Source organism: Eptesicus fuscus, chromosome 5 (genome assembly GCF_027574615.1).
Source record: "Eptesicus fuscus isolate TK198812 chromosome 5, DD_ASM_mEF_20220401, whole genome shotgun sequence".
In the NCBI taxonomy this organism is placed as follows: domain Eukaryota; kingdom Metazoa; phylum Chordata; class Mammalia; order Chiroptera; family Vespertilionidae; genus Eptesicus; species Eptesicus fuscus.
In genome coordinates this window covers 78,175,174-78,202,644 of record NC_072477.1, presented here as the reverse complement: position 1 = coordinate 78,202,644, position 27,471 = coordinate 78,175,174, and the positions used below count along the sequence as shown (strand labels likewise).

The 27,471-nt window shown below is 49.1% G+C and overlaps 1 protein-coding gene across 1 annotated transcript; it reads right to left on the bottom strand.

The window, feature by feature from the left end:
- Positions 1-359: 359 nt before the first annotated feature.
- NYNRIN (NYN domain and retroviral integrase containing) lies at positions 360-27,281 on the bottom strand. Its single transcript, XM_028135295.2, has 8 exons — positions 27,084-27,281; positions 16,571-17,217; positions 14,877-16,451; positions 13,844-13,974; positions 13,603-13,699; positions 12,061-12,162; positions 11,739-11,840; positions 360-3,370 (listed from the first exon to the last, which is right to left on the bottom strand). Exons 1-8 carry the CDS (start codon positions 27,279-27,281, stop codon positions 490-492), a joined length of 5,733 nt encoding a protein of 1,910 aa, XP_027991096.2. The 3' UTR covers positions 360-489.
- Positions 27,282-27,471: the final 190 nt, after the last annotated feature.

Here is a 27,471-nt window from a genome sequence, read left to right as displayed (position 1 = left end):
AAGGGCAAAGGGTCCCCAAATGAAGGTCGGGGGGAGAGGAGTCTACATTCGAGGTTTCTGTTTGAGAGTGCAATGTGGTTCTGGTTCTGAGGTCCCGAGCCACACTGTTTTATGGTTAGGTAGCCAGGAGTCAAATTCTGTGTGTGTGTGTGTGTGTGTGTGTGTGTGTGTGTGTGTACACCTGCACGTGTGTGACAGGGTGAAGGGATACTTGGGGAAAGACATTGAGCCTGGCCTACCTTAGTAAGGGGAAACTGCCAGAGGCCCATATCTGACAGCAGATTCTCGCAATACCCCACACTGAGGACATTTCCATAGGGACGCTGGTCCCCAGTTCAAGGCAATTCAGCAAGGCTTTATGAAGTAACTTCTCCACAAAAGGCACAAAGGGGGCCCCCGGGGGGCTTTGAGAGCACTGATGGGGGTAGGGGGAGGCCTAGCAGCAGCAGCCCAGGACCCTGGGAGTGGGACCTCCCCCACTGCTTCAGCTCACTGCTCCAAGAACTTGAAGGACAGGGGGGTGCCGCTCTTGGCAAAGGACTTCATCAGACTGCTCGGATAGATGCACCCGAGCTTCTCTGGGGTTGGGAAGCCCCAGACCCTGTAGAGAGACAGGCTCAGCCGGTCCCCGATATAGAAGGGACCCACCCATTTGGCACTGCTGCCATTCCTGGGGAGGGACAGCAAGAGGACCTGATCGCCCACATTCCACTCTTTCTCCTGGCTCTCCCGCTTGAAACGCCTATTCTCCACCTTTTCACTGACCTTGTCAGCCATCCTCCAGTGGAGCTCCAGCAGCTCCCCCATCAGCTGTAGCAGGAAGACATCCATCTTGAGCCCTTCTATATTGGCACTGCTCATCTCCCACCACAAGGGTCCCATCAGCCTCTCCTGGCCCCCAGTCAGGATCTGGAATGGTGTGGCCTGGGAGGAGGAGGCCCTGAAGGCCAGGTGCAGCAAGGGCAGGGAAGCTGCCCACTTCTTGCCGTGCAAGAAGATAAACTCCTTGAGGGCCCTCTTGAATTCCCAGTAGGCCCCTGAGCTCGTCAGACAGGGAAACTGGAGGTCCCTACTCAGGGAGGTAGCCTGGGCTCCCAGGGCCAGCCCACAGCTCACCAGAACATGCCGGGCAAACTGGGGGCCTTGGGTGGCCTCCAGTCTCACGGGAACACCCCACCTTGCAAATACATGCTGAAGCAGCACTTGGGCCACAGCCATGTGTGTGTAGGGTTTCAGCGGGAATGCTTCCACCCACCTGGTGTTGGGGTCAGCCACAATCAGAACATGCTTGTGGCCCTCCTCACTTACAGTGACTGGGCCCACCACCTCAATCTGCAGGTTTGACCAGGGAGCAGTCGACCTGAGGGGCCACAGGGACTCGATAACCTTCAGCTCATTGCCTAGGAGATTTCGGGGGATGCAGAACAAGCAGCTCCTGCAATAATTTCTGACATGCTCCTGCATCCCGGGCCACCACCCCAGCAACCGCAACTTCTTGTAGGTCTCCTCAGGCCTCTGGTGAGCCCCCACGGGGAGGTCATGCACAGAGAAAATCAGATCCCTCCGGAGCTGCCTCGGGACAACCCAGACCTTGGGCTTCTTATCTCCCTTGAACAGAAGGAGGCCGCTCTCCTGATCCAGGCTGAGTGAGTTAGAGGCAGAACTGAAGGGAGAGGAGTTGGACAATTTCTGCCCAGCCCGCAGTTTGGCAATGACATCTGCCAGGGTGCTGTCACTCAGCTGTAATGCCAGCAAGTTGGGCCTCTTGCCCATGGTATGGGGAGACACTATGGGGACTGGCACATCCGTTGGCAAATTCCAAAACTCCCCGCCCCCCTGCGCACCCTCCTTGGCCAGGTTGTCCACTGTCACAGCAAACAGGGATCCACGGTAGGAGGTTCGGTAGATAAATGGAAGGGATGGGAGGCCAGAGGTGAGGGATATGATGTAGGAGAGCAGGCTTGGATGAGGTAGCGGGGACCCATCAGAGGACAGGAAGCCCCGGGCCCTCCACAGGGGCAGGAGCTCCCAGAGGACACTGAAGACCCAGTGGCAGTGCGTGAGGAAAACCACGGGGAAGTGGGACTGGCTGAAGCGCTCCAGGCCGCAGGCCACAGCAGCCAGGTGGGCATAGGTGGGTGTGTAAGGCGAACAAGAGAAGGAAAGGGAGACGGGTGGGCTGGTGGGAGACAGGACGTAGAGACCAAAGCCAGCACACCACTCATCCTCACGGTAAAAGCAATAGCCCGACATGTGGATGCAGACAAAAGTGGACAGGTCAGAGAAAGGAGGCAGAATCTGGAAGAAACGAGGCATGGAGGATGAGGGTGTCAGCAGTCGGTTTTCCCCCAGCAGGCCCTGGAGAAGGGTCAATTCCAGCGCCCTCTTGCCTTTGTCCTGTACCAAGAGGGCCCATCGGATCAACCATGCTTCGGAAAGCCTGTGGCCCTCCCAGGCCTCAGGGTCCACAGTGGTCCGAGCAGCGTAGGAAAGGTCCAGGACCACTGGGATGTCTCCAATGCAGCGGGAAAAGTGTTTGAGGGCCCAGGCCACAGCGTAGGGGCTGTCTCCCCCCGACTGGGGGCCCTCACTCTCCTCGTCGGGGAGGAGGGGTTTCGAGGTATAGGCAATGAGGTGCTTTTTCCCTGAGTTCTCCTGATAGACAGTGGCCGTCAGGGCCACCTGGCTCACCATCACCTCCAGGTAAAAGGGCAGCTGAGAGTCAGGGGCCTTCAGGCAGAGGGCAGACACCAGGGCTCGCTTCAGGGCCAGGAAGGCCTTCTCATGCTCCTGGTGCCATTGCCAGTCCGGCTTCTGCTTGAGGAGGCTGTGCAGTGGGCCCACAAGGGCTTCGTAGTCGGGGATGACTTCCCGGTGGGAGTCCATAAATCCCATGAAGAAGGAGAGTGCGGTGAAGTTCCTGGGGATGGTCATCTGGGCCAGGTGGGCAAGAACCTGCTGGCAGGGAGCCTTCCCATCCCAGGGGATACCTAGGGACGGAGAAGCCACCACTGGAAGGAGATCGATGTCAAGGGCTTCATCGAGGGGATCGTGGAGGCTGAGGCACCGGAGGATTTCCTCTGAAAGGGAGGGGCACTCAGACTTGAACATCGATGTCAGCGAGGAGTCCTGGTCCTCTTCCTCGGCTGGCCTCTGTGTGTCCTGCCCCTCCCTCTGCTCCTCGTCCTGTCTCTCCCTCAGCTCTGGCTCTTCGTCCTGCCTCTCTTCCTTCTCCTCCCTAACTTCTTCCACTTTCTGAGGACTCTCCAGGGGCTCTGAATTGGCGGTATCACTCAGCTCAGAGATCCTGGCTGAGCTGGGAGGAAGAGCCTTCCACACCTTCAGGAAGTTGCCAATGTCAGTGTCCAACCTGCACCGAAACAGCAGAGTGGCGGGACTGATGCAATAGGGAGAGAGAAAGCCCGCCCCCAGAGGTCATCCAAAGGGGAAACCACACCTGTGGAAACCCTTTGGAGGGTCACCCCATTGCTCAGTATCCCTGAAGCTGGGCAGAATGCCAGCCTCCGACATAGTAGAGCCTCAGTCAGGACCATGCCTGCAAGTACTTCCCCTACCTCCCCCATGTACCAGGCCTCAATATGAGATTCTGCCTTGCTTTGAAGGCTTATACAGTCAAAACTTCATTGACCAAGTGACATTTTCAATCAGTTTTAAGTCAGTGGTTGATAAGAATTAGATGACTGGTGCTTCCAACCTGACCCCAGGATGAGCAAGCCAAGGAGAGGTCAAGAGAGGGAAGGAGACGATTCCAAGATGGTGGCAGATTAAGTAGAAGCTGCACTGACACTCTCCCAGGACCAAACTGGGTATACAACTAAAATATAGATAAACCATCCTGAATAATCAACTGAAGACTAGCTGGAGAGAACCCTAATAACCAAGGATGGAAAGTGGAGACCGCATAGAGACTGGCAGGAAGTGTGGAGGCACAGAAGGGCTAGCCGGGCTCCCACAGTCAGAAGCTGAAGTTCCAGAGGGATAACTCAGCTGTGAGGGGTTCCCACTGAGAACTCTGGAGGCTAAACCTCAAGCTGGGCTCCCCAGCCCAGAGAACCAAAACCAAGAAAGGTGCCCATGTAACATCTGGCTGCGAAAAGCTGCAGGGTTGCTGTCTGCCAGAGAGAGACAGCTGGAAATGCAGGCACCCTCTTAAATGGCCAATGCACAAAACTTCCTGTGTAGCCACTCACCTTAGGCTTCAGCAGAGGGAGGGCAGAGGGAACTAGAGCTGTGTGAGGAGAATCCAGGGTTCAGGTCTCTGGGGCTAGAGCTCGAGGGCAGCCACCTGGATTCCTGTGCTGACTCATTCCCTCATACTGCAGAGGACACCTTTCTCAGGCAGACCTTAACCATCCAGGCAGCTTTTGCCTCGGGGAGGAAGCAATTGCTCCACCCTGTTAGGAAAACCTGCTGAGTTTACATCTTTTAATGGTCTACAGCCTGAGGCTAATTAAGAGACTGAGAATAGCAATCAGCCTGCTGGCAGAGGTGGATCTCTGGGTGCTTTGAGTTTTTGCCTGATCTGCTTCTGGATCCAGGGCTAGGAAAAGCCAAGCTTGGTCTTTTCCAAACTCATCCAGCCCTGGCAGAGGGAGTCACAGTGGTGGATTGCTTATACCTCCAAACAGGGTACTCAGGGCTAGTCACAAACAGCATCTGACATTGTCCTGCACAGAGACCCTCCAAAGAGGCTGGGAGTCATAGCAGATGTACCTAATATATAGAAACAAACCCAAACAGGCAGCCAAAATGGGAAGATAAAAAAAGCCCCAAATGAAAGGACAAGAGAATTATGCAGAAAAATAGCCAAATGAAATGGAAATAAGTAATTTATCAGACAGAGAGTTCAGAATAATGATTATAAGGATGCTCAACAGCATGAGAAAAGATATAGAAGCTATAAAAAATGACCAGTCTGAAATAAAGAATGACATAGCAGTAATAAAGAATACATTGGGCCCTGGCCACTTTGACTCAGTGTATAAAATGTCAGCCTTCAGACTGAGGGGTCTCGGGTTTGATTCCAGTACAAGGGCATGTACCTTGGTTGCAGACTCAATACCCAGCCCTGGCCCAGGGCACATGCAAGAGGCAACCAATGTGTCTCTTTCACATCGATGTAACTCTCTCTCTGTCTCTACCCTTCCCTTTCACTCTCTCTAGAAATCAATGGGAAAATATCCTCATGTGAGGATAAATAAATAAATAAGAATACATTGGAAGGCATAAACAGAACGTTAGAGGAAGCCAAGGATCATGTCAGAGAATTAGAAGACAGGGTAGAAAAAAAATCACTCAGAGAGCCAAAAAGCAAAACCAATTAAAAAACAGGAGGACAGCTTAAGGGAGCTGTGGGACAACATAAAATGTAACAATATTTGCATTACAGGAGTACCAGAAGGAGAAGAAAGTGAGCAAGGGATAGAGAATCAGTTTGAAGAAATAATGGCAGAAAACATCCCTAATCTGGTAAAGGGAAAAGTCACACAAGTTCAGGAGGCACAGATAGTCCCAAGCAAAAAGAACCTAAAATGGCCCACACCCAGACACATTATAATCAAAATGCCAAAAATTAAAGACAACAAGAGAATCTTAAAGGCAACAAGAGAAAAGTAATTTGTGACCTAGGAAGGAGCTCCATAAGCCTGTCATCTGCTTTCTCATCAGAAACTCTACAGGCCAGAAGGGAATGGCATGAAGTATTCAAGGTAATGAAAAGCAAGGATCTGAAACCAAAACTACTCTATCTACCAAAGCTATATATCATTCAAAATAGATGGTGAAATAAAGAGCACCCTGGACAAAGAAAAGCCAAAGTAGTTTATCACCGCCAAATCAGCATTGCAAGAAATGTTAAAGGGACTGCTGTAATAATAAGAAATAGAGAGAGAGAGAGAAACATAGGCACACAAAATTAAAATAGCAATAAATGAATACCTATTAATAATAACATTAAATATAAATGGATTAAATACATAGAGTAGCTGAATAAATATAAAAATATGCCCCAAATATATGCTGTCCACAAGAGACCCACCTCAGAACAAAAGACTCACACAGGATGAGAATGAAGGGATGGAAAAATTTTTTCCACGCAAATGGAAATGAAGAAAAAGCTGTGGCAGCAATACTCATCATATCTGATAAAAGAGACTTCAAAATGAAAGCCATGACAAAAGACAATTAAGGTCTCTACATAATCCTAAAGGGACTGATACAAGAGGATATAACCCTGGCAAACATATATGCACCCTCTATAGGAGCAGCTAAATATATATTAAAAAAACAAAAACTTCTGGAGGACTTTAATAAAGAAATGGACAGCAATATATTCTTAGTAGGGGACTTTAACACCCCACCAACTTCACTGGATAGATCTTCCAGACAAAAATCAACAAGGAAAGAGTGACTCTAAATGACACACTAGGTCAGATATATTTAATTGACATTTACAGAACATTTCACCCCAAAGCTGCAGAATAGACATTCTTCTCAAGTGCACATGGAACATTCCCAAAGATAGACCACATGTTAGGACACAACTCAAGTCTCTACAAGTTCAAGAAGACGGAAGTAATATCAAGCACCTTCTCAGATCACAATGGAATGAAATTAGAAATCAACTACAGTAAAAACACTCAAAAACATTCAAACACATGGAGGCTAAATAGCATGCTATTAAACAATGAATGGGTTACCAATGAGATCAAGGAAGAAATAAAAAACTTCCTGGAAACAAATGAACACACAACAACACAAAATCTATGGGACACAGTGAAAGCAGTCCTTAGGGGGAAGTTCGTAGCACTACAGGCCTGCCTTAAAAAAAAATAATAACAAGAAAAACTTTTAATAAATTATCTAACCCTACAACTTAAACAATTAGAAAGAGAACAACTAAAAAGCCCAGAGTAAGTAGAAGGAAGGAAATAATAAAGATTAGAGCAGAAATAAATGATATAGAGACTAAAAAAATAATGCAAAAGGTCAAGAAAACCAAGAGCTGGTGGTTTAAAAAGATAAATAAGATTGATAAACCATTAGCCAGACTCATAAGAAACAAAGAGAGAGGACCAAAATAAATGAAATCAGAAATGAAAGAAGTGAAGTAACAACTGACACCACAGCAATACAAGAGATTATAAGAAAATACTATGAACAACTATATGCCAACAAACTGAACAATGGGGATGAAATGGACAAATTCCCAGAAAAATACAACCTTCCAAAACTGAATCAGGAAGAATCAGCAAGCATAAATAGAACAATAACAACTGATGAAATTGAAGCAGTAATCAAAACACTCCCAGCAAACAAAAGCCCTGGTCTGGATGGCTTCACCGGGGACATTTACCAAACATTCAAAAAATTAACATCTATCCTCCTCAAACTATTCCAAAAAATCCAAGAGGAAGGAACACTTCCAAGCTCTTTTTATGATGCCAGCATTATCCTAATTCCAAAACCAGATAAAGACACTACAAAGAAAGAGAATTACAAGCCAGCCCTAGCTGGTTTGGCTCAGTGGGTAGAGCATCAGCCTGCAGACTGAAGGGTCCCAGGTTCGATTCCAATCAAGGGCACATGCCTGGGTTGTGGGCTCAATCCCCAGTAGGGGGCATGCAGGAGGCAGTCGATCAATGGTTCTCTCTCATCATTGATGTTTCTCTCTCTCTCTCTCTCTCTCTTCCTCTATGAAACCAATAAAAATATTTTTTTAAAAAAGAGAATTACAGGCCAATATCCCTGGTGAACACAGATGCTAAATTCCTCAACAAAATATTAGCAAATCGAATCCAGCAATATATTAAAAAGATCATATACCATGACCAAGTGGGATTTATTCCAGGGATGCAAAGCTGGTACAGTATTTGCAAATCACTAAATGTGATACATCACATAAACCAATTGGAAGATAAAAATTACATGATCATATCAATAGATGCCCAAATATCATTTGACAATATACAATACCCATTTTTTAAAAAATATATTTTATTGATTTTTTACAGAGAGGAAGGGAGAGGGATAGAGAGCTAGAAACATCGATGAGAGAGAAACATCGATCAGCTGCCTCCTGCACACTCCCCACTGGGGACGTGCCCGCAACCAAGGCACATGCCCCTGACCGGAATCGAACCTGGGACCCCTGAATCCGCAGGCCAATGCTCTATCCACTGAGCCAAACCGGTTTCGGCACAATACCCATTTTTTATATAAACTCTCAGGAAAGTGGGAATAGAGGGATTATAGTTCAACATAATAAAGGCCATATATGACAAACCTACAGCCAACATCACACTCAATGGGCAAAAACTGAAACCAGCCCTACCTGGTTTGACTCAGTAGATAAAGCATCAGCTTGTGGACTGAAGGGTCCCAGGTTCAATTTCAGTCAAGGGCACATGCCTGGGTTGGGGGCTCAATCCCCAGTAGGGGTGTGCAGGAGGCAGCCAATCAATGAGCTCATCATTGATGTTTCTATCTCTCTCTCCCTCTCCTTTCCTCTCTGAAATCAATAAAAATTTAGAAAAGAAAAAAAATACTAAAACCATTTCACCTAAGAACAGGAACAAGGACAGGGATGTCTGCTTTCACCACTCTTATTCAACATAGTACTGGAAGTCCTAGCCACAGTGATCAGACAAGAAGAAAACATAAAGGCATCCAAATTGGAAAGGAGAAAGTAAAACTATTATTATTCACATATGACATGCATGATAATGTAAATAGAAAACCCTAAAGACTCCACCAAAAAACTACTAGATTTAATAAATGAACTTGGCAATGTAGCATGATACAAAATTAACACCCATAAATCAATGGCATTTTTATACACCAATAATGATCTCTCAGAAAGAGAAACTAAAAAAAAGATTGTTAGGAATCAACTTAATCAAGGAGGTAAAAGACCTATACTCAGAAAACTACAGGAGGATGAAAAAAGATAGAAAAGGATATAAACAAGCAAAAGAATATTCCATGTTCATGGGTTGGTAGAATTAACATCAGTAAAATGGCCTGCCCAGCTGACATGGCTCAGTGGTTGAGCATCAACCTATGAACCAGAGGTCACGGTTCAATTCCCAGTCAGCGCACATGCCTGGGTTGCGGGTTTGATCCCCATAGATGTTTCTATCTCTCCCTCTCTCTCTCACTTCCTCTCTGGAATCAATAAAAATTTACATTTTTAAAAAAAATAATTAAAAAGAAAAATAAATAAAATACTACCCAAAGCAGTCTAGAGATTTAATGCAATCAAGAATAAGCTAAAAATGGATAAAATACTTAAATGTAAGTAGTGAAACCCTTAAAATCCTATAAGAAACCATAGGCTACAAAATCTCAGACATCTCTGATATCAGTATGTTTGCTGATACGTCTCCTAGGGCAAGGGAAACACAGGAGAAAATAAAATGGGACTACATCAAAATGAAAAGCTTCTGCACCGCAAAAGAAACAATCAACAAAATGAAAAGGGAGCCTGCTGTATGGGAGAACATATTTGCCAATGATACATCTGAAAAAGGGTTAATAGCCAAAGTATATAAGGAACTCATACAAATTAACAAAAGGAAGACAAACAATCCAATTAAAAAATGGGCAAAGGACCTAAATAGACACTTCTCCAAAGTGGACATACAGATGGCCGAGAGACATATGAAAAAATGCTCAAAGTCACTGATCATCAGAGAGATACAAATTAAAATGACAATGAGGTATCACTTCACACCTGTCAGAATGGCTACCTTCAACAAAGCAACAAATGACAAGTACTGGCGAAGATGTGGAGAAAAGGGAACCCTAGTGCACTGCTGGTGGGAATGCAGAATGTATGAAGTTTCCTCAAAAATTAAATACGAGCTGCCATTTGACCCAGTGATCCCACTTCTAGGAATATAGCCTAAGAAACCCAAAATACCAATCAGAAAGAATATATGTACACTTATGTTCATAGCAGCACAATTTACAATAGCTAAGATCTGGAAAAAGCCCAAGTGCCCATCAGTAGATGAGTGGATAAAAAAGCTGTGATACATTTACACAATGGAATACTACGCAGCAGTAAAAAAGAAGAATCTCTTACCCTTTGAGACAGCATGGAGGGACCTGGAGAGTAATATGCTAAGTGAAATAATCCAGGCAGAGAAAGATAAGTATCACATGATCTCACTTATATATGGAATCTAATGAACAAAGTAAAAAGATGAACAAAATAGATCCAGAGACATAGAAGCATGGAAGCATGGAACAGACTGATGAATCTCAGAGGGGGTTGGGTGGGTGGGGAGAGAATAACCATATATGCATAACCCATGGACACAGACAATAGTGTGGTGAAGGTCTGGGAGGAGAGGCAGGGGAAGGGGGTCAATGTGGGGGAGGGGACATCTGTAATACTCAATAAAAATATTTTATCATGCTAAGTGAAATAAGTCAGCCAGAGAAAGACAAGTATCACATGATCTCACTCATATGTGGAATCTAAGTAACAAAATAAATGGATGAACGGATTGGATCCAGAGACGTGGAAGCATGGAACAGAATGTGGAGACTCAGAGGGAAGGTGGGCGAGGGGTAATCAACCAAGGACCTTGTATGCATATATGCATAGCCTATGGATACAGACAATGGGGCAGTGAGGGCCTGGGGCGGGGGGTGGCGGGGGGGGGGCTGGAGGGGGTCAATGGGGAAAAAGGGGGACATATGTAATACTTTCAACAATAAAGAAATTTTTTTTAAATTTTTAAAAGAGAGAAACAAAAAAGGGTGGAAAGGGGCCCCACTGATCTCAGAGAAAAAAGGGTGGGAGGGTGGAAGCTTTGAAACTTTGGCCCCAACTCAAACACATTTTACATGGTGACACAGCGGGATGTGCATTAAAAAGGAGAGAGAGGTGGGGCTGGGGAGAGGAAAGGAGGTCTGACAACATTTTTTGGAGAAGCCAGAAGACAAACCTTGACCAAATCACGTTTTTTCCAAACAGGGAAAACGGGACTGGGAGGACCTGGCCCAGGAAGCGGTGCCATGCCCAGAGGGTCCACCACAGTCCCCTGCTGGGCTCGGGGAACTAGGAGATGGGCAGCAAGGTGGCTCGGAGGGGCGAAGGCCACAGGAGCGGAGTCACCGCAAACCAGTTCTGCTGCCACCAGCAAAGGGACCTTAGGAAAGTACTAGAGCCTCAGATTTCTCATCTGTAAAATGCGGATAGTGGTCATGTATGTATAACTCAGGTTGTGAGGACCGAAGGGGATAATAAACATGGAATAAATTCTACTTGGCATAGACTCTAGGCACAGCTGCCCTTGTACACAATGGAACAAGAGCGAGGCTGCTCACTGCCGCACTGGTTCCAATGGCACAACAAGAAAACCGCCAATGGCCCTCCACAGAGACCCGGTAACTGTTGGGTACTCCTGTAATGGAATACCACACGGCCATTAAAGTGAGCCACATGGATTAACATCTGGGAAAAAAAAACAATAAAAGTTGACTACCAATGCCTGTTGTTGAAGGATACATATAGTACTAACGTGCGTGTGCAAAACCATACTGGCAGTGGTTTGTGGATGTGCAAATAAGTGGGAGAAGTGTGAAAACCTGAAGGAGTCAAATCACTCTGCTCACTGTTAAACACTAAACAAATGCTGGCCAGCACTGAGGGCAAGTTTCTAATCAGTCCCAGGAGGGGCTGGGATGCAGGGGAGGCCCATTACCTGTTTGGCTTCCTCAGGAACTCATCCAGGGTGGGGCCATCCCGGCCCAGGGGGTCATCGGGCACCATGAACAGATTCCCCGCAAAGGTGAAGGGCAGCAGGCTGGAGAGAGGAGGCACAGTCACAGAGGCGCCCGTGGCCCGCCCACACCCCATTGCTGCCTGGGCGTCTCCACAGGGGCCCAGACCCACCTCTCCTCCCGGCAGGTGCTGGTGGGCACGGGCCCAAGGACCCTCTCTCTCACTGCCCCAGTACCCCACTGCCACAGGCTGCCTGACACCCGAGGGGAAGGAACAGCCCACCCCCCTCTCAGCCACCTCACCGATCTTTGACCATCAGCTTCTTGGAATTATTCATCAGGATGTGGAGCTGCTCGTTGGTGACGATGACGCCGTCTGTCTCCTCTGCCAGCTTTACCATGAACCTGCAAGGAGAGCGAAAGCCACTGAGACCCAGTAACCAGCCCTCCCTTCCCTGGGCCTCCGGGAAGAGAACTTGCAGCTTCACTTTGTGTTGGACAAAGGCTGCCCCTGGTCGTTGGGAAGCCAGGGCTCAGGAGCCCTTCCCCTCATCTATGCAGCTATTTGGGGTCCCCATTAGGCCCTGGGAGGGTGTACTGGGAATGTACACCTCCCAACTGTTTATTCAAACACAGACCCCCATTTTACACGTAGGAATTCACATACACATGCACATAAACCCGCACACTCATTCCCATCCACACATGCATTTTACTGCTTCGGTTTCTGCATCTGTAAAACATAAATGCCTCCCCTCTACTGCTGTGAGGATTGAACTGAATGACGACACATTGAAGCCTCTAGCTCAGCATCTGCCACACAGCATACACACACATTTTCCATTGTTATTCTTCACCAACACATAACAGTCATGTACATGCCAAGGCACATATGTGTGTATGTGTGCACACACATATAAAAACACACCTGAAGAAACAAACCTATTTCCCAGGGATCCCTTCTCAATCGCTGAAAGCATGCTATTCCACCAGTGCCCAGCAGAGGGGCCTCCTGCAGAAAAGCCGTCTTCCCTCGAACCCACGCCTGCATCTAGAGGCACTTAAACACCTCACCCGGGGGCTTGCTCTTGAAGGGGAGATGCCTGAGCTGCCCTGCCCAGCCCTTCCCAGGCCTGAAGGGTGTCAGTGCTGGGAAAAGTGAGGAGGGACAGAATTTCTCCCTGCCCGGCATGGGAGGAGCCTGAGGGACGCCGAGACCTGTGTCTGCCCGGCCTGGACTCCAGACCAGGACCAGCGTCTGCCGCAGGGCCTCCCTGCCCCCGCCGCTGCAGCATCGCAGACCCCCTGTGCACACTGTGTGCAGCCAGGGGGGGCCTGGGTGTTAGGGCTGACAAGTAGGGAGGCATTCGGGCTTTGGCTAGGAAATGGAGCCAGTCTAACCATTTTCAGAGGCCAGCCAGAGCTCCAACCACATACAGCCACGCACATACCTCCTCCCAGTGCCAGGGCTGGGGAAGGGGGAAATTGGAGCAGTTCCTTGAGACATGAACTTCAACCAGCTGCTTGGGGGAGCAACTCACTCGAGGCGCCAGGAGTCACCTGGGCTAACCCACCCATAGCGGGGGTCTCAGTCTGCAGGTCATGGGGGGAGACAGTCTGTTAACTAGGCAAAGGGAGCTGCAGAGTCCCAAAGCCAGGAGTGCCCCTGGCCTCAGGTAGAGCCGACCTGGGAGCCCTCTCCTCGCTGTGTCCCTCTGCGCAGAGGCCATGAGCCAGCCCCTCTGAAATGGCCCCCTCGGACACAGAGCAGATGAGCAGGACTCCACCTGACACACCAGCCCAACCGCAGAGCGCCACCGAGAGGAGGCCTGGGGACTGGCACACCTGTAATCGTAGGTGGTGATCTTCTTGCCGTTCTCAAGCTGGGAGGGGGTGATTGAAAGCATCTTGAGGGAATGTAGCTTCGTCAGAAAGTGGCTCTCTGGAGGTGAGAGGCAGAAGATAGAGATCGTCAGAGGAAGGGCTAAGTGGAAACGGCCATGGTGCAGACAGAGAGGCAGGGAAAGGAAAAGCTGGGTGCTGCTGGAGGGGCTGGGTGGAGGGTGGGGGCGAGTGGACAGCTCACCTCTCACCCTCCGGTTCTTCTTCAGTTGCCAGGTGGGTACAAACACAGTGACCTCTCGGTGTCCCCGGTTCCAGAAATACTGCACCGCCATGGCAATGCCACGGCAGGAGAAGAAGTGCTGGAGGCCGTGTCTGTGGGGGTGGTGAGGAGTGAGGGAGCAACTTCTTGCCAAGGAATGGCCCTGCCTCCACCCCTCCCTCAGAGCCTGGGCAGCACAGTGGGCAATGCCAGGGCACCAGCATCAGCACCACAGACACCGGCAATGCCCTCTCCCTTCCCTCCATCATTAAACATTCTGTGAGCACCTACTGGGTGAGCTCACCTCCTGTGTGCTTTACGTGTGTGTGCACGTGCACAGGTGTATAGGGGCCTGCAGGGCACGAAGAGGAAGAAGGCAACCTCTACACCCAAAGAGCTCAGGTGAGAACTGGAAGCAAACAAACATGTGCTGACCACCAACTGTGCTGGGAGTGTGCTCAGCACAGATAACGCTCTACCATGTTGGCACACTAAGTGGTCTTACATATAGTCATGCTAACACAGACACACAGTAAGTGCTGTGCAGAGAGGGCCTCTAAGGCTTGATCAGGAAAAACTTCATAGAGGAGGTCTGTGCTGGGCCATACGGTTCGGGCTAAACATCCGACACCTGGCTGGGGGGTGGCTGATGCCGTGTTATGTGAGGCAGGCTGCAGCGGAAAGAGTGGGCACCCCGGCAGTGGACAATCGGAACCCAAAGACCAGCTGGAACGCTTACTGGCTCCGGGACCTTGGGCAGGATTCATCACCTCTCTTTTCTGCTTTTGCCAAAGAGGGAGAACAGAAACCTACATTTGCAGGGCTGAGAGCTGCTGTGACAATTTCGCACACACTGCCTAGCAGGCAGTAGCCACTCAACATGGGCCACTTCCAGCTTTTCCCCATCGGAACCATGTCACCCTTATCCAGAGGTCAAAAAGGGGTGCCCGCAGTCGCCCCAGGGATGCCCTGTCCCAGCTCCCCAGCATGCCCAGCCTACCCTCATGCTACTCACACCATGGCCACGCTGCTGCCATCAATGACCACTCGCCGCAACCCCTGGTTCCCAGGTTCTCCCGACAGGTTCAGCTCGAAGGGCGTATTCAGGGCCTCATGGTACCTCTGAAAGCTGGTCACTGTGCTGTTCGCCTGTGGTTGTCGAGGCGGCTGCCTCGGGGTCCCCTCCCCAGCCCCCAGGAGTCCACCCACCTGAGGCTGGTGCTTACTACTGGGAGCCAAGGTGCTGCAGGACTGGAGACCCTGCCTCCTGGCCTCCCCCTGGCCCTTTGGGGAGGAAGCACCGCCCCTGGACGAAGGCTGAGCCTCTCTCAGGAGCTTGGCTGCATCCAACGCTGGCCCTGGATCTGTGAGCGCCTTCTGAGCCGCAGGTGTTTTCGGAGCTTTGGAGGCTTTGGGGGCCGTAGATGCTTTGGGGGCCGCAGGCGCTTTGGGGGTCGCAGGTGCTTTGGGAGCTGCAGACCCTGTTTTAGCCACAGGCCCAGTCTGAGCTTTGGGCGTTTTGGGACCTGCAGGTGATGTTTTGGCTGCAGGGATTTTCTGAGCTGTGGGGGTTTTCGGAGTCGCAGGTACCATTTGAGCTGCTGGTGCCGGTTGACCCACGGCTGCCTTTTGAGCTGTGGGCCCCCCGTGAGTGGCTGGCTTTGTTGGAGCCGAAGGCACTTGGGGGGCTGCAGGCTCTGTGTGGACTGCGGGCATCATCTGGGCTGTAGGCACTTTGGGGGCTGCAGATAGCACTTGATTTGGGGGTGGGGTTTGAGCTCTAGGCACTGCTGCAGCCATGGGCACTTCGAGAGCATCAGGCACTATTTGAGTGTCAGGCACTGACTCAACCGTCGGCTCCCCTTGACCCACGGGCCTCTCCTGAGCTGTAGGCACCCCTTGCCCTGTGGGTGGTGCTGGTAAGGGCCCCTCTTCTGGCCCCTTACAATCCCACTGTACACTTCCTTGATCCCCCAGCTCACTTCCAGCTTGGAGTTGGGGTGTAGAGGTCAAAGGTGGCCCTACCTGTGGAAGTCCTGGGCTAGCTTTGCCCTTTATACCAGAGCCCCCTGAGACCACCAATAAACTCATGACTTTTGGGGGGGTCTCTGGCCTCGGGCAATTCTGTAGGTCTGCCTCTCCTCCTGGTCCCCCATCTGGGCTTTCCACACTGGGCAAAGGAACCAGCTCCTTCTGCTTCCACTCCAGGTTTAAGGGCAAAGGACTCTGCCCTGGGAGCTTGAACTGAATGGGGCCCAGAGGCCTCTGCCAGAAGGGGAAACTGAAGCACGCCTGGGACAGGAGCCAGGCCAGGTGGAGAGAATGCAGTTCATTGATCCTCCAGAAGGTCGTAGCAATAGTCCCTGGCCACAAGGGCCCAAAGGCTGGCCCCGGAGCCCAGGCCTTCCAAGATGGGCACACACCCAGGGTTGTCACGGGAGGCTGGAAGGAGAGTTTGTCTTCCACCCTCTGGAGCTGCCGCTGCTGTGACAAGGCTTGTGAGTGGTTTGCGGGATCCTGGCTGCCGGCGGCTGGCACTGGCCCTTCCTTGTGAGCGCTGTCCGTACCACCTTGATTGTTGGAACCGACCCTGGAGGAAGTCAGAGTTTGTTGGAAAGGTGGGGAGGCCAGCTAGGTGCAAAATTATGTCCTTGGGGTCGGGGAGGAGGGGTAGGGGCAGAGAAGACAGACTGGTTCTCCAAAACTTACCGTACCAGCTGGTTTGCTGTCTCCTGCTGTGCCTTCTGGCCTGGGGTGGCTCCCAGGCTGGTTAATCTCTTTGAATTTTCTGTGTTCCCATTCTGGAGGGTCCTCATCTCCAGCAGAGGCCCAGGACCATCGCCCACAGACATAATGGCCGAGCCTTCCTTCTGCTGCTGTGAAGGGCAGATCAGGACCTCCGGGTCGGAGCGGGCGTTGGAGGTGCCAAGGCGGCCGAGCCACTCGATGATGTCCTCCTTGCCCGCAGCATCCCGCACCAGGCTCAGCAGCAGCTCCTGGACTGCTGGGGGCAGCTGCAGCAGGTCCCCTGCATACTGGTCACCACGGATCCAGATCAAAGCCCCAAAGGCCCGGGTCACCTCAGCCTCCCAGATACCCCGGGGGGTGAAAACAGGGGCAGGGCCCCAGCGCAGTCGCCCCACCAGCTCCTCCAGCCAGTTCTGGGTCATGATGAAAGACTCGGTCAGCCCGCCCACCATTAGGGAGCCAGTGGGGCCAGGCACCAGGTAAGCCTGGGTACTCCAGCAGAGGCAGTCGAGGAAAAGGCCCTGGGCCCCAAGGAAGGCGCAGTGCAGGGCTGGTGGGTAGCGAACCTCCTTCCACAGCTCTGGGTTGCACAGGCCCTTCAGATACTCCTGAAGCAGCAGTGGGGAGAACACAAAGGAAGTCATTCCTTTAGGGGGCGGCCACTGGCTCACACTTCCCAACCCAGAAGGGCCATCCCTCACCAAGCAGGTGCCCTTCCCCGGCCTACCAGAAGCCAATGACTTCCCAGGGCCAGCCCCTCTCGTCCTGGTCTTGCCCCCTCACACACTCATTTCTTTCCAGGAAACTCTGACAGAATGGGGAAGGCCTGGAGAGAAGGGAGCACCTGGGTTTGGAGTCAAGGACCTGGTTCTACTTTCAATGTGACCTCAGTAGGTCAGGTTAATTGTGGGAAATTTGTCATCTTTCCAGGGAATGATAGGAGCATGGTCTCAGCCTCTTCGCCTGTATGACAAGTTAAACAAGGTACACCTTAAGTCCAAGCATTCAAGAATTGTGAAATACCTAGCGGGAGGCGTATTGCATCCTCCAGGTGCCAGGAACTTATGTGACCTGGGGCAAGTTATTAATCCCCCCTGTACCTATATTCCCTCAGCAGTAAAATGGGGATAATAGTTTTTTAATTGATTCAAAAATCAATGGCCAAGCTCATAAAATGGCAACACCAATAGTGCTTGGCACAGCCTATTCCCATTTTGCAGGCTCAGAAGGGCTATGCAACTTGTCCAAGGACACACAGCTAAAGAGTGACTGGGCCAGGACCACAAGCCACATCTGTCTGACCCTGAAACCAGGTGTTCTTTCCACTTCCTCAGGCTGACTACACAGTGACAACAGGGTAATCTTGTGGAATTCTGGCTTAATCCCCCTTCAGAAGGTCTGTGGCACAATCAGTACCCGTAACCATGGTAACTCTGTTACCCAGAACAGACAGAGAAGGAAAGGAGGAGATAAGTCACTGGGCCAGCATCCAGGAGAACCCCACAGATACACACAATGGCTGAACCAGAAGAAAGGCCTCTGGCTTTCTGGGCAGACCAAGTCCTCCTGTTTACAGGGTGCACACACTTGGTCTTTAGTAGTTGCTGGGATGGGAGAGGTTGGGCTCCTCCACTAGATGGCTGAGTTCCACCAGGACAATCCCATGAGCTCCAAGGGAGCGTGAGCATTCCCTCTTAATCAGCCAACTCATGTTGACCACATTCGCCCTCATTTCACTTCATATCACCATGTAGATAACCGTCATCTTCTTGCTCTCCCCTGACAGTTTCATTAGAAATAAATGCTCCATTTTGGGTCCCCCGCAGCTACCCTGAAATCGGCTCCAGGTCCTCTGCTCAGTGCCTAGTCCATTCTTCCCTGCGATGGCCTATGTTTGCCTCTTCCATCTGACTCAGGCCCTAAACTGCCAACCCTTCCCCAAAGGGACCGAAATGCACCCCAGTTAGACCCAGGTCTAAGCCCTTTCTAATCAGTCCAAAACCATCTCAAAACATCATCCCACCCAGGACCTCAGCTGGACCCACTGCCAGGCAAGGGTGAATCTGACCAGGTATGGGATCACTCTCCTTAACAAGCTCTTCATCCCATACACCTCACACTCTAACCACGTGAAAGCAATATGTAAACACAAATATGTGTACTGGGTAAGAAGATGGTGGGTGGTTTCTTTCTCTTTTTGTAAAGAACTTAAAATTCTTATTGTGCCATTAACTGTTCAATATTTTTAACTAAAAGATATATAGGAATTAAAATAATTTTCAAAAGAATAAATCTGAATATTTATTAAACATATACTATGTGCCACACATTATCTCATTTATTCCTCTCTCAGCTCTATAAGGAAATTACTATCATCCCCATTTTAGAGGAGCAAGGATGGGCCCAAGGTTACACAGATAGTAGGCTGGGACACTCAGCCACTCTGACTCCAAAGTATAACCATGATGCTGTCTATAGTTTCAAGCAAAGAAGAAGAAGGAGGAGGAAGAGGAGGAGGGGGAGGGGGAGAAAAGGTATACAGCAGGCATTTATATCCAGAAAATACCTGGAGCACTTTTTCTGCATAAAGCCTACCCAGACCTTTTTCCTCCAAGGGGAAGAGAAGTAGAGAGGAGGCAGAAACAAAATAAGCACAGAAAAAGAATGGTGTGTTTATGAAAACATATCGCCCAATGTCCCACAGGTCCTTTGTCAAATTGTAAATTAAATAAAAACACCACTAAATCGTTTAATACTGCTCTATACTTGATCAAGTTGCTTTATTATTTAACACCTGACTTAGGACTCTCCTTTCTCATAAGTCAGTTATCATTCATCGTCTACTTTCCAGAACCACCCAAAATTACACTGCAGAGTACACAGAAGGCTCAGAAAATGGCAACACCAAGAAACTCTGGAATTGGAATTGAAGGGGAACATTAAAAAAAAAAAATTTTAAAGGCAAACTGAGGTAAAATTGTTTGAATAACACAGGCTTGGCAAGTACCTCCCTACCCACTGGAGGCTTGCTCTCTACAGAGTTGAAAACGGGTCCTAGGATTAGAGGTTTATCAGCATACTTGAGAGAGCAAGTACCATAAAAAATAAACATGGGGGAAGAGAGGAGGGCCAAATATGATGTCTACAATGAAGGCCGAATGTAGAGAAACTCATTCTTCTCTTTCAGAGATTCAGCAGCCAGACCCTGATGCTCCAGGACAGAGAATAGAGAAATGCATTCTAGAAATCCAGCCAGCTCAAGAGCAAAGACCACCAAACAGGTTCCCTAAGAGACAGTGCCCCCAGATATCCGTACAGCCAAGCTCCAAATCAGTAAGCCTCAGTCTCAGTTCCCAGTTAGCTTTTTGGGTTTTACTCTTAACCATGCAAAGATTACCAAACATATGAAGAAAACTAATGTGAGATAAATATGCAAAATATATATAGGAAGAGGTGGGGAGCAACTTGAAGAAAAAGAAAGTAGGGAGGGAGAAGAAAACTTCAGAAAGTTTACTATCATTCTCCTTAGAGAGATAATAATTGAGAATATTGTACAAACTGAACAAGAATAGGATACTATTTTTTAAAAGAGAATTCAGAGAGAACATAAATGACATTTAGACATTAAAAATATGACGGCATGGGGTGGGAGGGTAATAGTAAGATATGTACACATATAATACCTCAATAAAAATATTAAAAAAAAAAAATATGACAGCAGAAATTAAAGACCCAAGAAAAGGATTGGAAGATAAAGTTTAGGAAATCTCCAGAAAGCAAAGCAAAAAGTCAAAGTTGGAAAAAATAAGAAAAGTGGACCAGTCAGTCCAGAAAGTCCAGTGTCTGATTAGGAGTTCCAGGAAGAGAGAGAATATAGAAAACACAGGGGGAAATCATCCATGAAGTATTTTCAGAAAATGCCCTCGATCTGAAGAACATGAGTATCCAGATGGAAGGGCCCATAGAATACAATAGTAACTAACAATGGATGAAGACAGATCTACGCAAAGGGGTCTCACTGGGAAACCTCAGAACAGTGGGGAAAACTACAAACTTTCAGAGAGGAAAAACTTCTCATGCAAAGGACCAGGGACCCAGAATAGCTTCAGACATCTAAAAAGCAAGAAGTCTTTGGAGTAATGCCTTTACACTTCTGAAGGAAAATAATTTCCCATTTATAATTCCATGCCAGCCAAACTATCAATCAAGTGACCTTCAGATACACAACTCCAACATTTCACTTCCTAATCTTTCTCAGGAAGCTACAGGAGAGTACTTCCCAGCAAACAAGAAAGGAGACCAACATTGGAAAAAAAAAAAAAAGGCAATCTCCAGGATGATAATGAAGAGAATTTTCAGAATTTATTTATCCTTTCAACAAATCATTATTGAGCACCTATGTGTCAGGAACTGTTCTAGGATGACAACTGTCAGCAGGCATAGAGGACAACTAGTTCCGATTGGAGGAAAGGACTCAAGAGACAACCACATGAGAGCCGTCATCCGTATACTCTTTACCACTGCTCCATCTTTCATCTTGATGAAGCTATTTTTTAAAACATATTTTTATTGATTTCAGAGAGGAAGGGAGAGGGGAGAGAGAGATAGAAACATCAATGATGAGAGAGAATCATTGATCGGCTGCCTCCTGCACTCCCTCTCCCAGCGATAGAGCCCGCAACCCAGGCATGTGCCCTTGACCGCAATCAAACCCAGGACCCATCAGTCCGCAGCCAGAGCTCTGTCCATTGAGCCAAGCCAGCTAGGGTTTGATGAAGCTATTGATGGATGTGCTCTAGCAACCCAAGAAAATAAAGATATTCAGCCCAGGAAACAAGACATTTAACAACAACAACAACAAAAGGCAAAGGGATGCCAAGAATGACAGCAAACGGAAGTCTCAGGATGACAGACCAGACAAGACAGAAGGAAGGATGTCCACTGAAAGTTGTAGAAATTGGCAATAGATACAAAGAAAAACAAGCATATTAAAAAAAACAGACAATGGAACCAAGATGGCGGCATGGTTAAACAACTAATCTGCTGCCTCGCACAACAATTTCAAAAATACAACTAAAAGACAAAACGTCTACCATCCAGAACCACGGGAAAGCTGGTTGAGTGGTAGATTTACAACTAAGGGGAGAAAGGAGCACAGACGCTGAAAAGCTGAGTGAGGTACGGAGGCGCGTGAATCGGGCTGGCGGCGGGCGACTGGGTGTGCGGTTTTTCTTCAACCCACAGGGAGACAAGCTCCTGATCACTCTGAAATCCAGTTTCTGGGGACACTCGGGGGACCCAGACACCTATGGGGAGAAGCTGGACTCTCAGCCATCGGGTCGGAAAGTGAGAGTGACTTTTTTGCAGAGGTGCGCCCAGCAATCATTGTTTTACTGCGCTGGAGCACGGGGCGCAGGGACTTGGAAACGTGGAAAGGCAGAGACGGCTGACGCCAGCCACTGCCGTTGGCCACGCCCTAGCCTAGTGACGCCCTGAGACCCCGCCCCACCCTGAGGCCCCGCCCCGCACATTCTACAAACCCGCCCAGGCTCCACACATCGGCTTTTGCATATAAATGGCCTATTCTGTGGCAGCTCAACCAAATTAACTGCAGCTCTAGTCAGACTGCTCCAAAACCGCCCAAGCAAAGGAGGAGAAAACTAGTTCTTGCTGTAGCTCCTGCTGTGGGACACACAGTACACAAGGGTACACCAAGAGTGTCCACCTCAAGTAACTGGGAGGCTGACCCATTGAACCAATAGGACATCTAGTACACAAAGCTACCCTACCAATTCAGGGAAGCAGCGAAAATGAGAAGGCAAGGAAACAGATCACAAACCAAAGAAATGGAGGAGAACAAGCGACTGGACATAGAGTTCAAAACCACGGTTATAAGGTTTTTCAAGAATTTCATGGAAAAGGCCGATAAATTCAATGAGACCCTCGAGGATATGAAAAAGGACCAACTAGAAATTAAACATACACTGACTGAGATAAAAAATATTATACAGAGACCCAACAGCAGACTAGAGGATCGCAAGCATCAACTCAAAGATTTGGAATACAAAGAGGCCAAGGACACTCCTCCAGAGAAGCATGAAGAGAAGAGAATTCAGAAAGTTGAAGATAGTGTAAGAAGCCACTGGGACAACTTCAAGCGAACCAACATCAGAATTATGGGGGTACCAGAAGAAGAGAGAGAGCAAGATGCTGAAAACCTATTTGAAGAAATAATGAACGAAAACTTCCCCCACCTGATGAAAGAAATAGACTTACAAGTCCAGGAAGCGCACAGAACCCCAAACAAAAGGAATCCAAAGAGGACCACACCAAGACACATCATAAGTAAAATGCCAAGGGCAAAAGACACAGAGAGAATCTTACAAGCAGCAAGAGAAAAACAGTTAGTTACCTACAAGGGAGCTCCCAAACGATTATCAGCTAATTTCTCAACAGAAACCATGCAGGCCAGACGGGAGTGGCAAGAAATATTCAAAGTGATGAATAGCAGGAACCTACAACCAAGACTACTCTACCCAGCAAAGCTATCATTCAGAATTGAAGGGCAGATAAAGAGCTTCACAAATAAGGAAAAGCTAAAGGAGTTCATCACCACCAAACCAGTATTATATGAAATGCTGAAAGGTATTCTTTAAAAAGAGGAAAAAGAAGAAGAAAGATAAAAAAATTATGAACAACAAATACATATCTATCAACAAGTGAATCTAAAAGTCAAGTGAATTAAAAATCTGAGGAACAGAATAAACTGGTGAACTTAATAGAATCAGAGGCATAGAATGGGAGTGGACTGATAATTCTCAGGGGGAAAGGGGTGTCTGTGTGGGGAGTACGGGAAGAGACTGGACAAAAATCATACACCTATGGATAAGGACAGTGGGGGGAAGGTAAGGGGAGAGGGGGGTGGGAACTGGGTGGTGGGGAGATATGGGGGGAAAAGGAGAAACAATTGTAATCTGAACAATAAAGATTCATAAAAAAAAAACAAAAAAAAACAATAAGCTCTAAACCTCAGTGAAATAAAAAAGAAAGAAAATGTAATCATAGTACACTTAGATGTTAATATTTGCATAAGGCATAATGATGCAAATACTAAATATAAATTGAACAGAAAATTAAAAAATAATTATATTGGGAATAATCAAATCTTCACCTTTAATAATAGGAAGTAAAAAAATTATCTAAAATGGATTGATCAAAAGATAACAGTATCTACAATTTTGTTTTAGGAATGTAGAGATGTGTAAATGTCAGAGTAAACATTGTCTACAAGAAAGGGCACTGAAGAGAGAGTTGGGAAAGACAGGCAGGGATTCACTGTGTTCTATTGTGAACTTTTTCAAAAGTGTTGGACTTTTAAATTGTTAATTACTTGGATAAAAGAAAAAAAGTTTAAAATAAAGGGGAAGGGGAAGATGCCCACAACACAATTGGGGGGTAGCTCTGATATGTAGCATTTGTCAATTTCTGTGGTGTAAAGATTCCCCCATGGCTGATTTCAAACTACCAATGGAATGTTACCAGTTTGCAAACTTCCTGAAATTTTAATAGGGCCAGCTCCAGCACACCCCTGGCCACTACCAGCTTCCATGGCACTGTGCTCAACTGTTAGTGCGGAGTAGGAATAGATGAACTTCCAACTGACAGCCAAGCCAAAAGACAGCAAACCACACCTTGTTCCCCAGCTCCCTGAACCCAGTCTCTGGCTCCCCATCACCTCCCTCCCCCATCTTCAAAAAGAGTCTCCAAGAAGGGGAGAAGCAAGCATGTCATCTCTCCTCTGTGAGTCCAATCCTTCCTCACATCATTGCCCAGGAGGACAGAGGGCTTGTCCCTGGGCAACTCGGATCATTATTAAAACCTTCCTTTCCACTTGCTCATTTCACCCCAGAGGTCAGTTATCCCTAGTATTTATTTTTGCTGCCTGGGAATGAATTCCAGCAATGTCCTTATTTTTTTTAAATATATTTTTATTGATTTCAGAGAGGAAGGGAGAGGGAGAGAGAGATAGAAACATCAATGATGAGAGATAATCATTGATTAGCTGCCTCCTGCACACCCCCTACTAGGGATCAAGCCCACAGCTCAGGTATGTACCCTTGACCGGAATCTAACCCGGGACCCTTCAGTCCTCAGGCCAACACTCTATCCACTGAGCCAAACCAGCTAGGGCAATGTCCTTATTTTTTAAATCCCACCACGACAAAACAATGTAAAGGCACTCTAGAGTTCTACAGAGATTTTCCTGGAAAACCAGCCACAGATGATATAGAAACACAACCCGGCCCTTCTCCAGATAGGCCTATATCCTTCTTAACCCTTTTCCCCCTCACCAACATGCCATCCTCATCCTCAACCCTTCCACATCCTGCAACCTCCAATCTCACTGAGACCTCACTGCCAGTTGGTTGGCCTGTGTATAGCCTCCCATTAACAAAGTGCATGATGGTGTCCCTACAGCTGGAATTGGGGTCGGCCACAGCACCTCCAAACGGAAACCACGATACATCCTTATACTTGGGAAATTCTCCTGTAACAGATCGCTCGACCTTAGATAGCATTTAATCCAAGCTTCTCACTTTACAAACAAGGAGACTGAGGCTGAGGGAGAGAAAAGGACTTGCTCCAAGTTGCACAGCTAGTTAACAATAACTGACATGTGTGCTCTATAGCTTTCCACGTTTTGCAAAAGTGCGTAAGCATGCATTATTTCAGCTGATTCTTAGAACCCTTCCGTGAAGTGTGTGCTGTGTTATTTTATAGATGAGAAAATAGGCTCAAGGGAAGGTAAATGATTTGGCCCAGTTAGAAGGTAGCAAACCCCAATCTCAAACTCTCCCCACCATATCTCTCTGTCCCAGTGTGACTTGGTGACAGCAAGTTGAGCCCAGATCTCATAACTCCTGGGACAACGCCTTACACTCCCTGCCCTTCTGCTCCTTCTGTGAAATCAGGGAGGGAGTTACTTAGAACCCCCTCACGTTCTGATTCCATCTTAAACAGTGCCTCTCCCCAGGGGAAGAAAAAGGGGAAGGAGGTAACAGGGTGGGGGAACTGAGGGGGCCACACCCTGGGGTGTGAGGGAGGGATCCCTGAGGAGGCAGTGGGAGCAGGAGCAGACAGGCCTGGAGAACGTGATCCAGGATTTAAGCAGGGAACAGGGGGAGCTGGGCACCTCAGAAAGCGCTAGTAACACACAAGGGTGAGCTGTTGTAGTTCAAAGCAACAAAAAGATTAAGAACCCAAAACAACCCACCCAAAAGGCTCCTCTTGTTAACCCACCCTGAGAGTCTTCATCTCGGGGGCTCCTACATCTGTTCTCTGGGCAGGCACCCCTCCCCTCCCCCAGCACCTCTGTCAGAATTGGAAAAACTGCTGATACAGCAGCTCAACACAGGGGCTGAGGGAGGAACTTTCCAGCCTGTCTGCCCGCCTGCCTGCCTGCCTGCCTGCTGGCCAGTGCTTAGGGCCTCCCCCACCCATGGCCTTGACCAATTAGGATGTTGGTGTCCACGCAGCTGGGGAAGAAGTGTGCGTTGGTGAGGTCTGGGGGAGAGGGAGGCTGTAGCATTCCTACCAGGAAAAGATAAGATAAAGGAATCCTGGGGAAGAAGGAGACCTTGGCCATGACTGGGGGGTCAAAGGGAACTTGAGAGACCAGAGTGGAGGAGAAGCTTGAGAGAGAAGCCAGGGAGAATACAGAGAGGAGCACTATGACCTGCCTATCCAGACGTCATTTAATCTGAAAGCCCACGGCCCACTTCCCAGATCTCAACCCATCCCTAAGGGCTGGTGCCTTCCAGAGCAGCTGCACCCCGACCCGGAGCCCCTGCAAGAGTGCGGAGCAGGGAGCCCAGAGCTCCAGGTCCTGTCCCAGCCCCCACCGCCTCCACCTAGCTGACCTGAGCACTCACACCGGCCCCTTACCCTCTCCAGTCCCCGACAACTAGTCGGTAAAAGGCCGGCACTGCTTTAGTAGCATCTCTAAGGGCCCCTCGAGTCCCAGCACTCTGGGAGGTTCCAAAGATTTAAGGAGACTTAAAAAGAGACGGAAGGATCGTCTTGGTGGAGAACAAAGGGGTGTGTTGCACAGGCCACAGACATGCAGGAGCTTAAGCTGTGTACCCCGACGGAGGAGGGGAGCCGTGGGTGCTGGGGCTCAGGCCAAGGAAGGCTCATGGGGTACACACCCGCGAAGCCTCTCCCAGGACACTCGAGGGATAGAAGTGACACTCGAGAGAGGGGTGGGGCAGAAAGAAAGAAGGAGCCAGAGAGAAGGAACCAAGGCTGCGGATCTGGGGGGGGGGGGGGGGGGGGGGGCGGTGTCCAGTACCTGCCCTTCACACTGCCGAAGCCAGGTCGGGGACCTTGGGGACCCCCGTCTCCGCGGCTGGCAGCGGGGCGGGAGAGGGGTCTGGCAGGAAGGGACGGGTGGGGGCGGGGAGACGCTGTTTACCTTGGCTTTGCCCATGTTCTCCCTGGGCCCCTCGAGCTGCAGCCAGAAATTGGGGCTGTCTGGGCGGCTCTGGAAAGCGTTCAGCTTGATTCTGAAGATGCGCTGCACTTGCAGGCGCTGCCGCTGCACGCGGGGCTTCGATTTGGTTTGCACCATGACCCATTCCTGCGCCGGAGGGTCGCCCCCGGCCAGGAGCATGGCTGCCCCCCAGCCCCTGGAAGGAGGGAGCCCGAAGTGTCACCCGGGTCCCGGCGCGGGAGGCTCCCCAGCCCCGGTCCGGGGAGCCCAGGCCACGCCCCCCGCTCCCTGCGGCGCGCCCCCCGCCTCGGCCGGGTCCTGCGGGCTCGCCGACCCACCCCCCGCCGCTCAGGCGCCCGTCCTCCCCAGC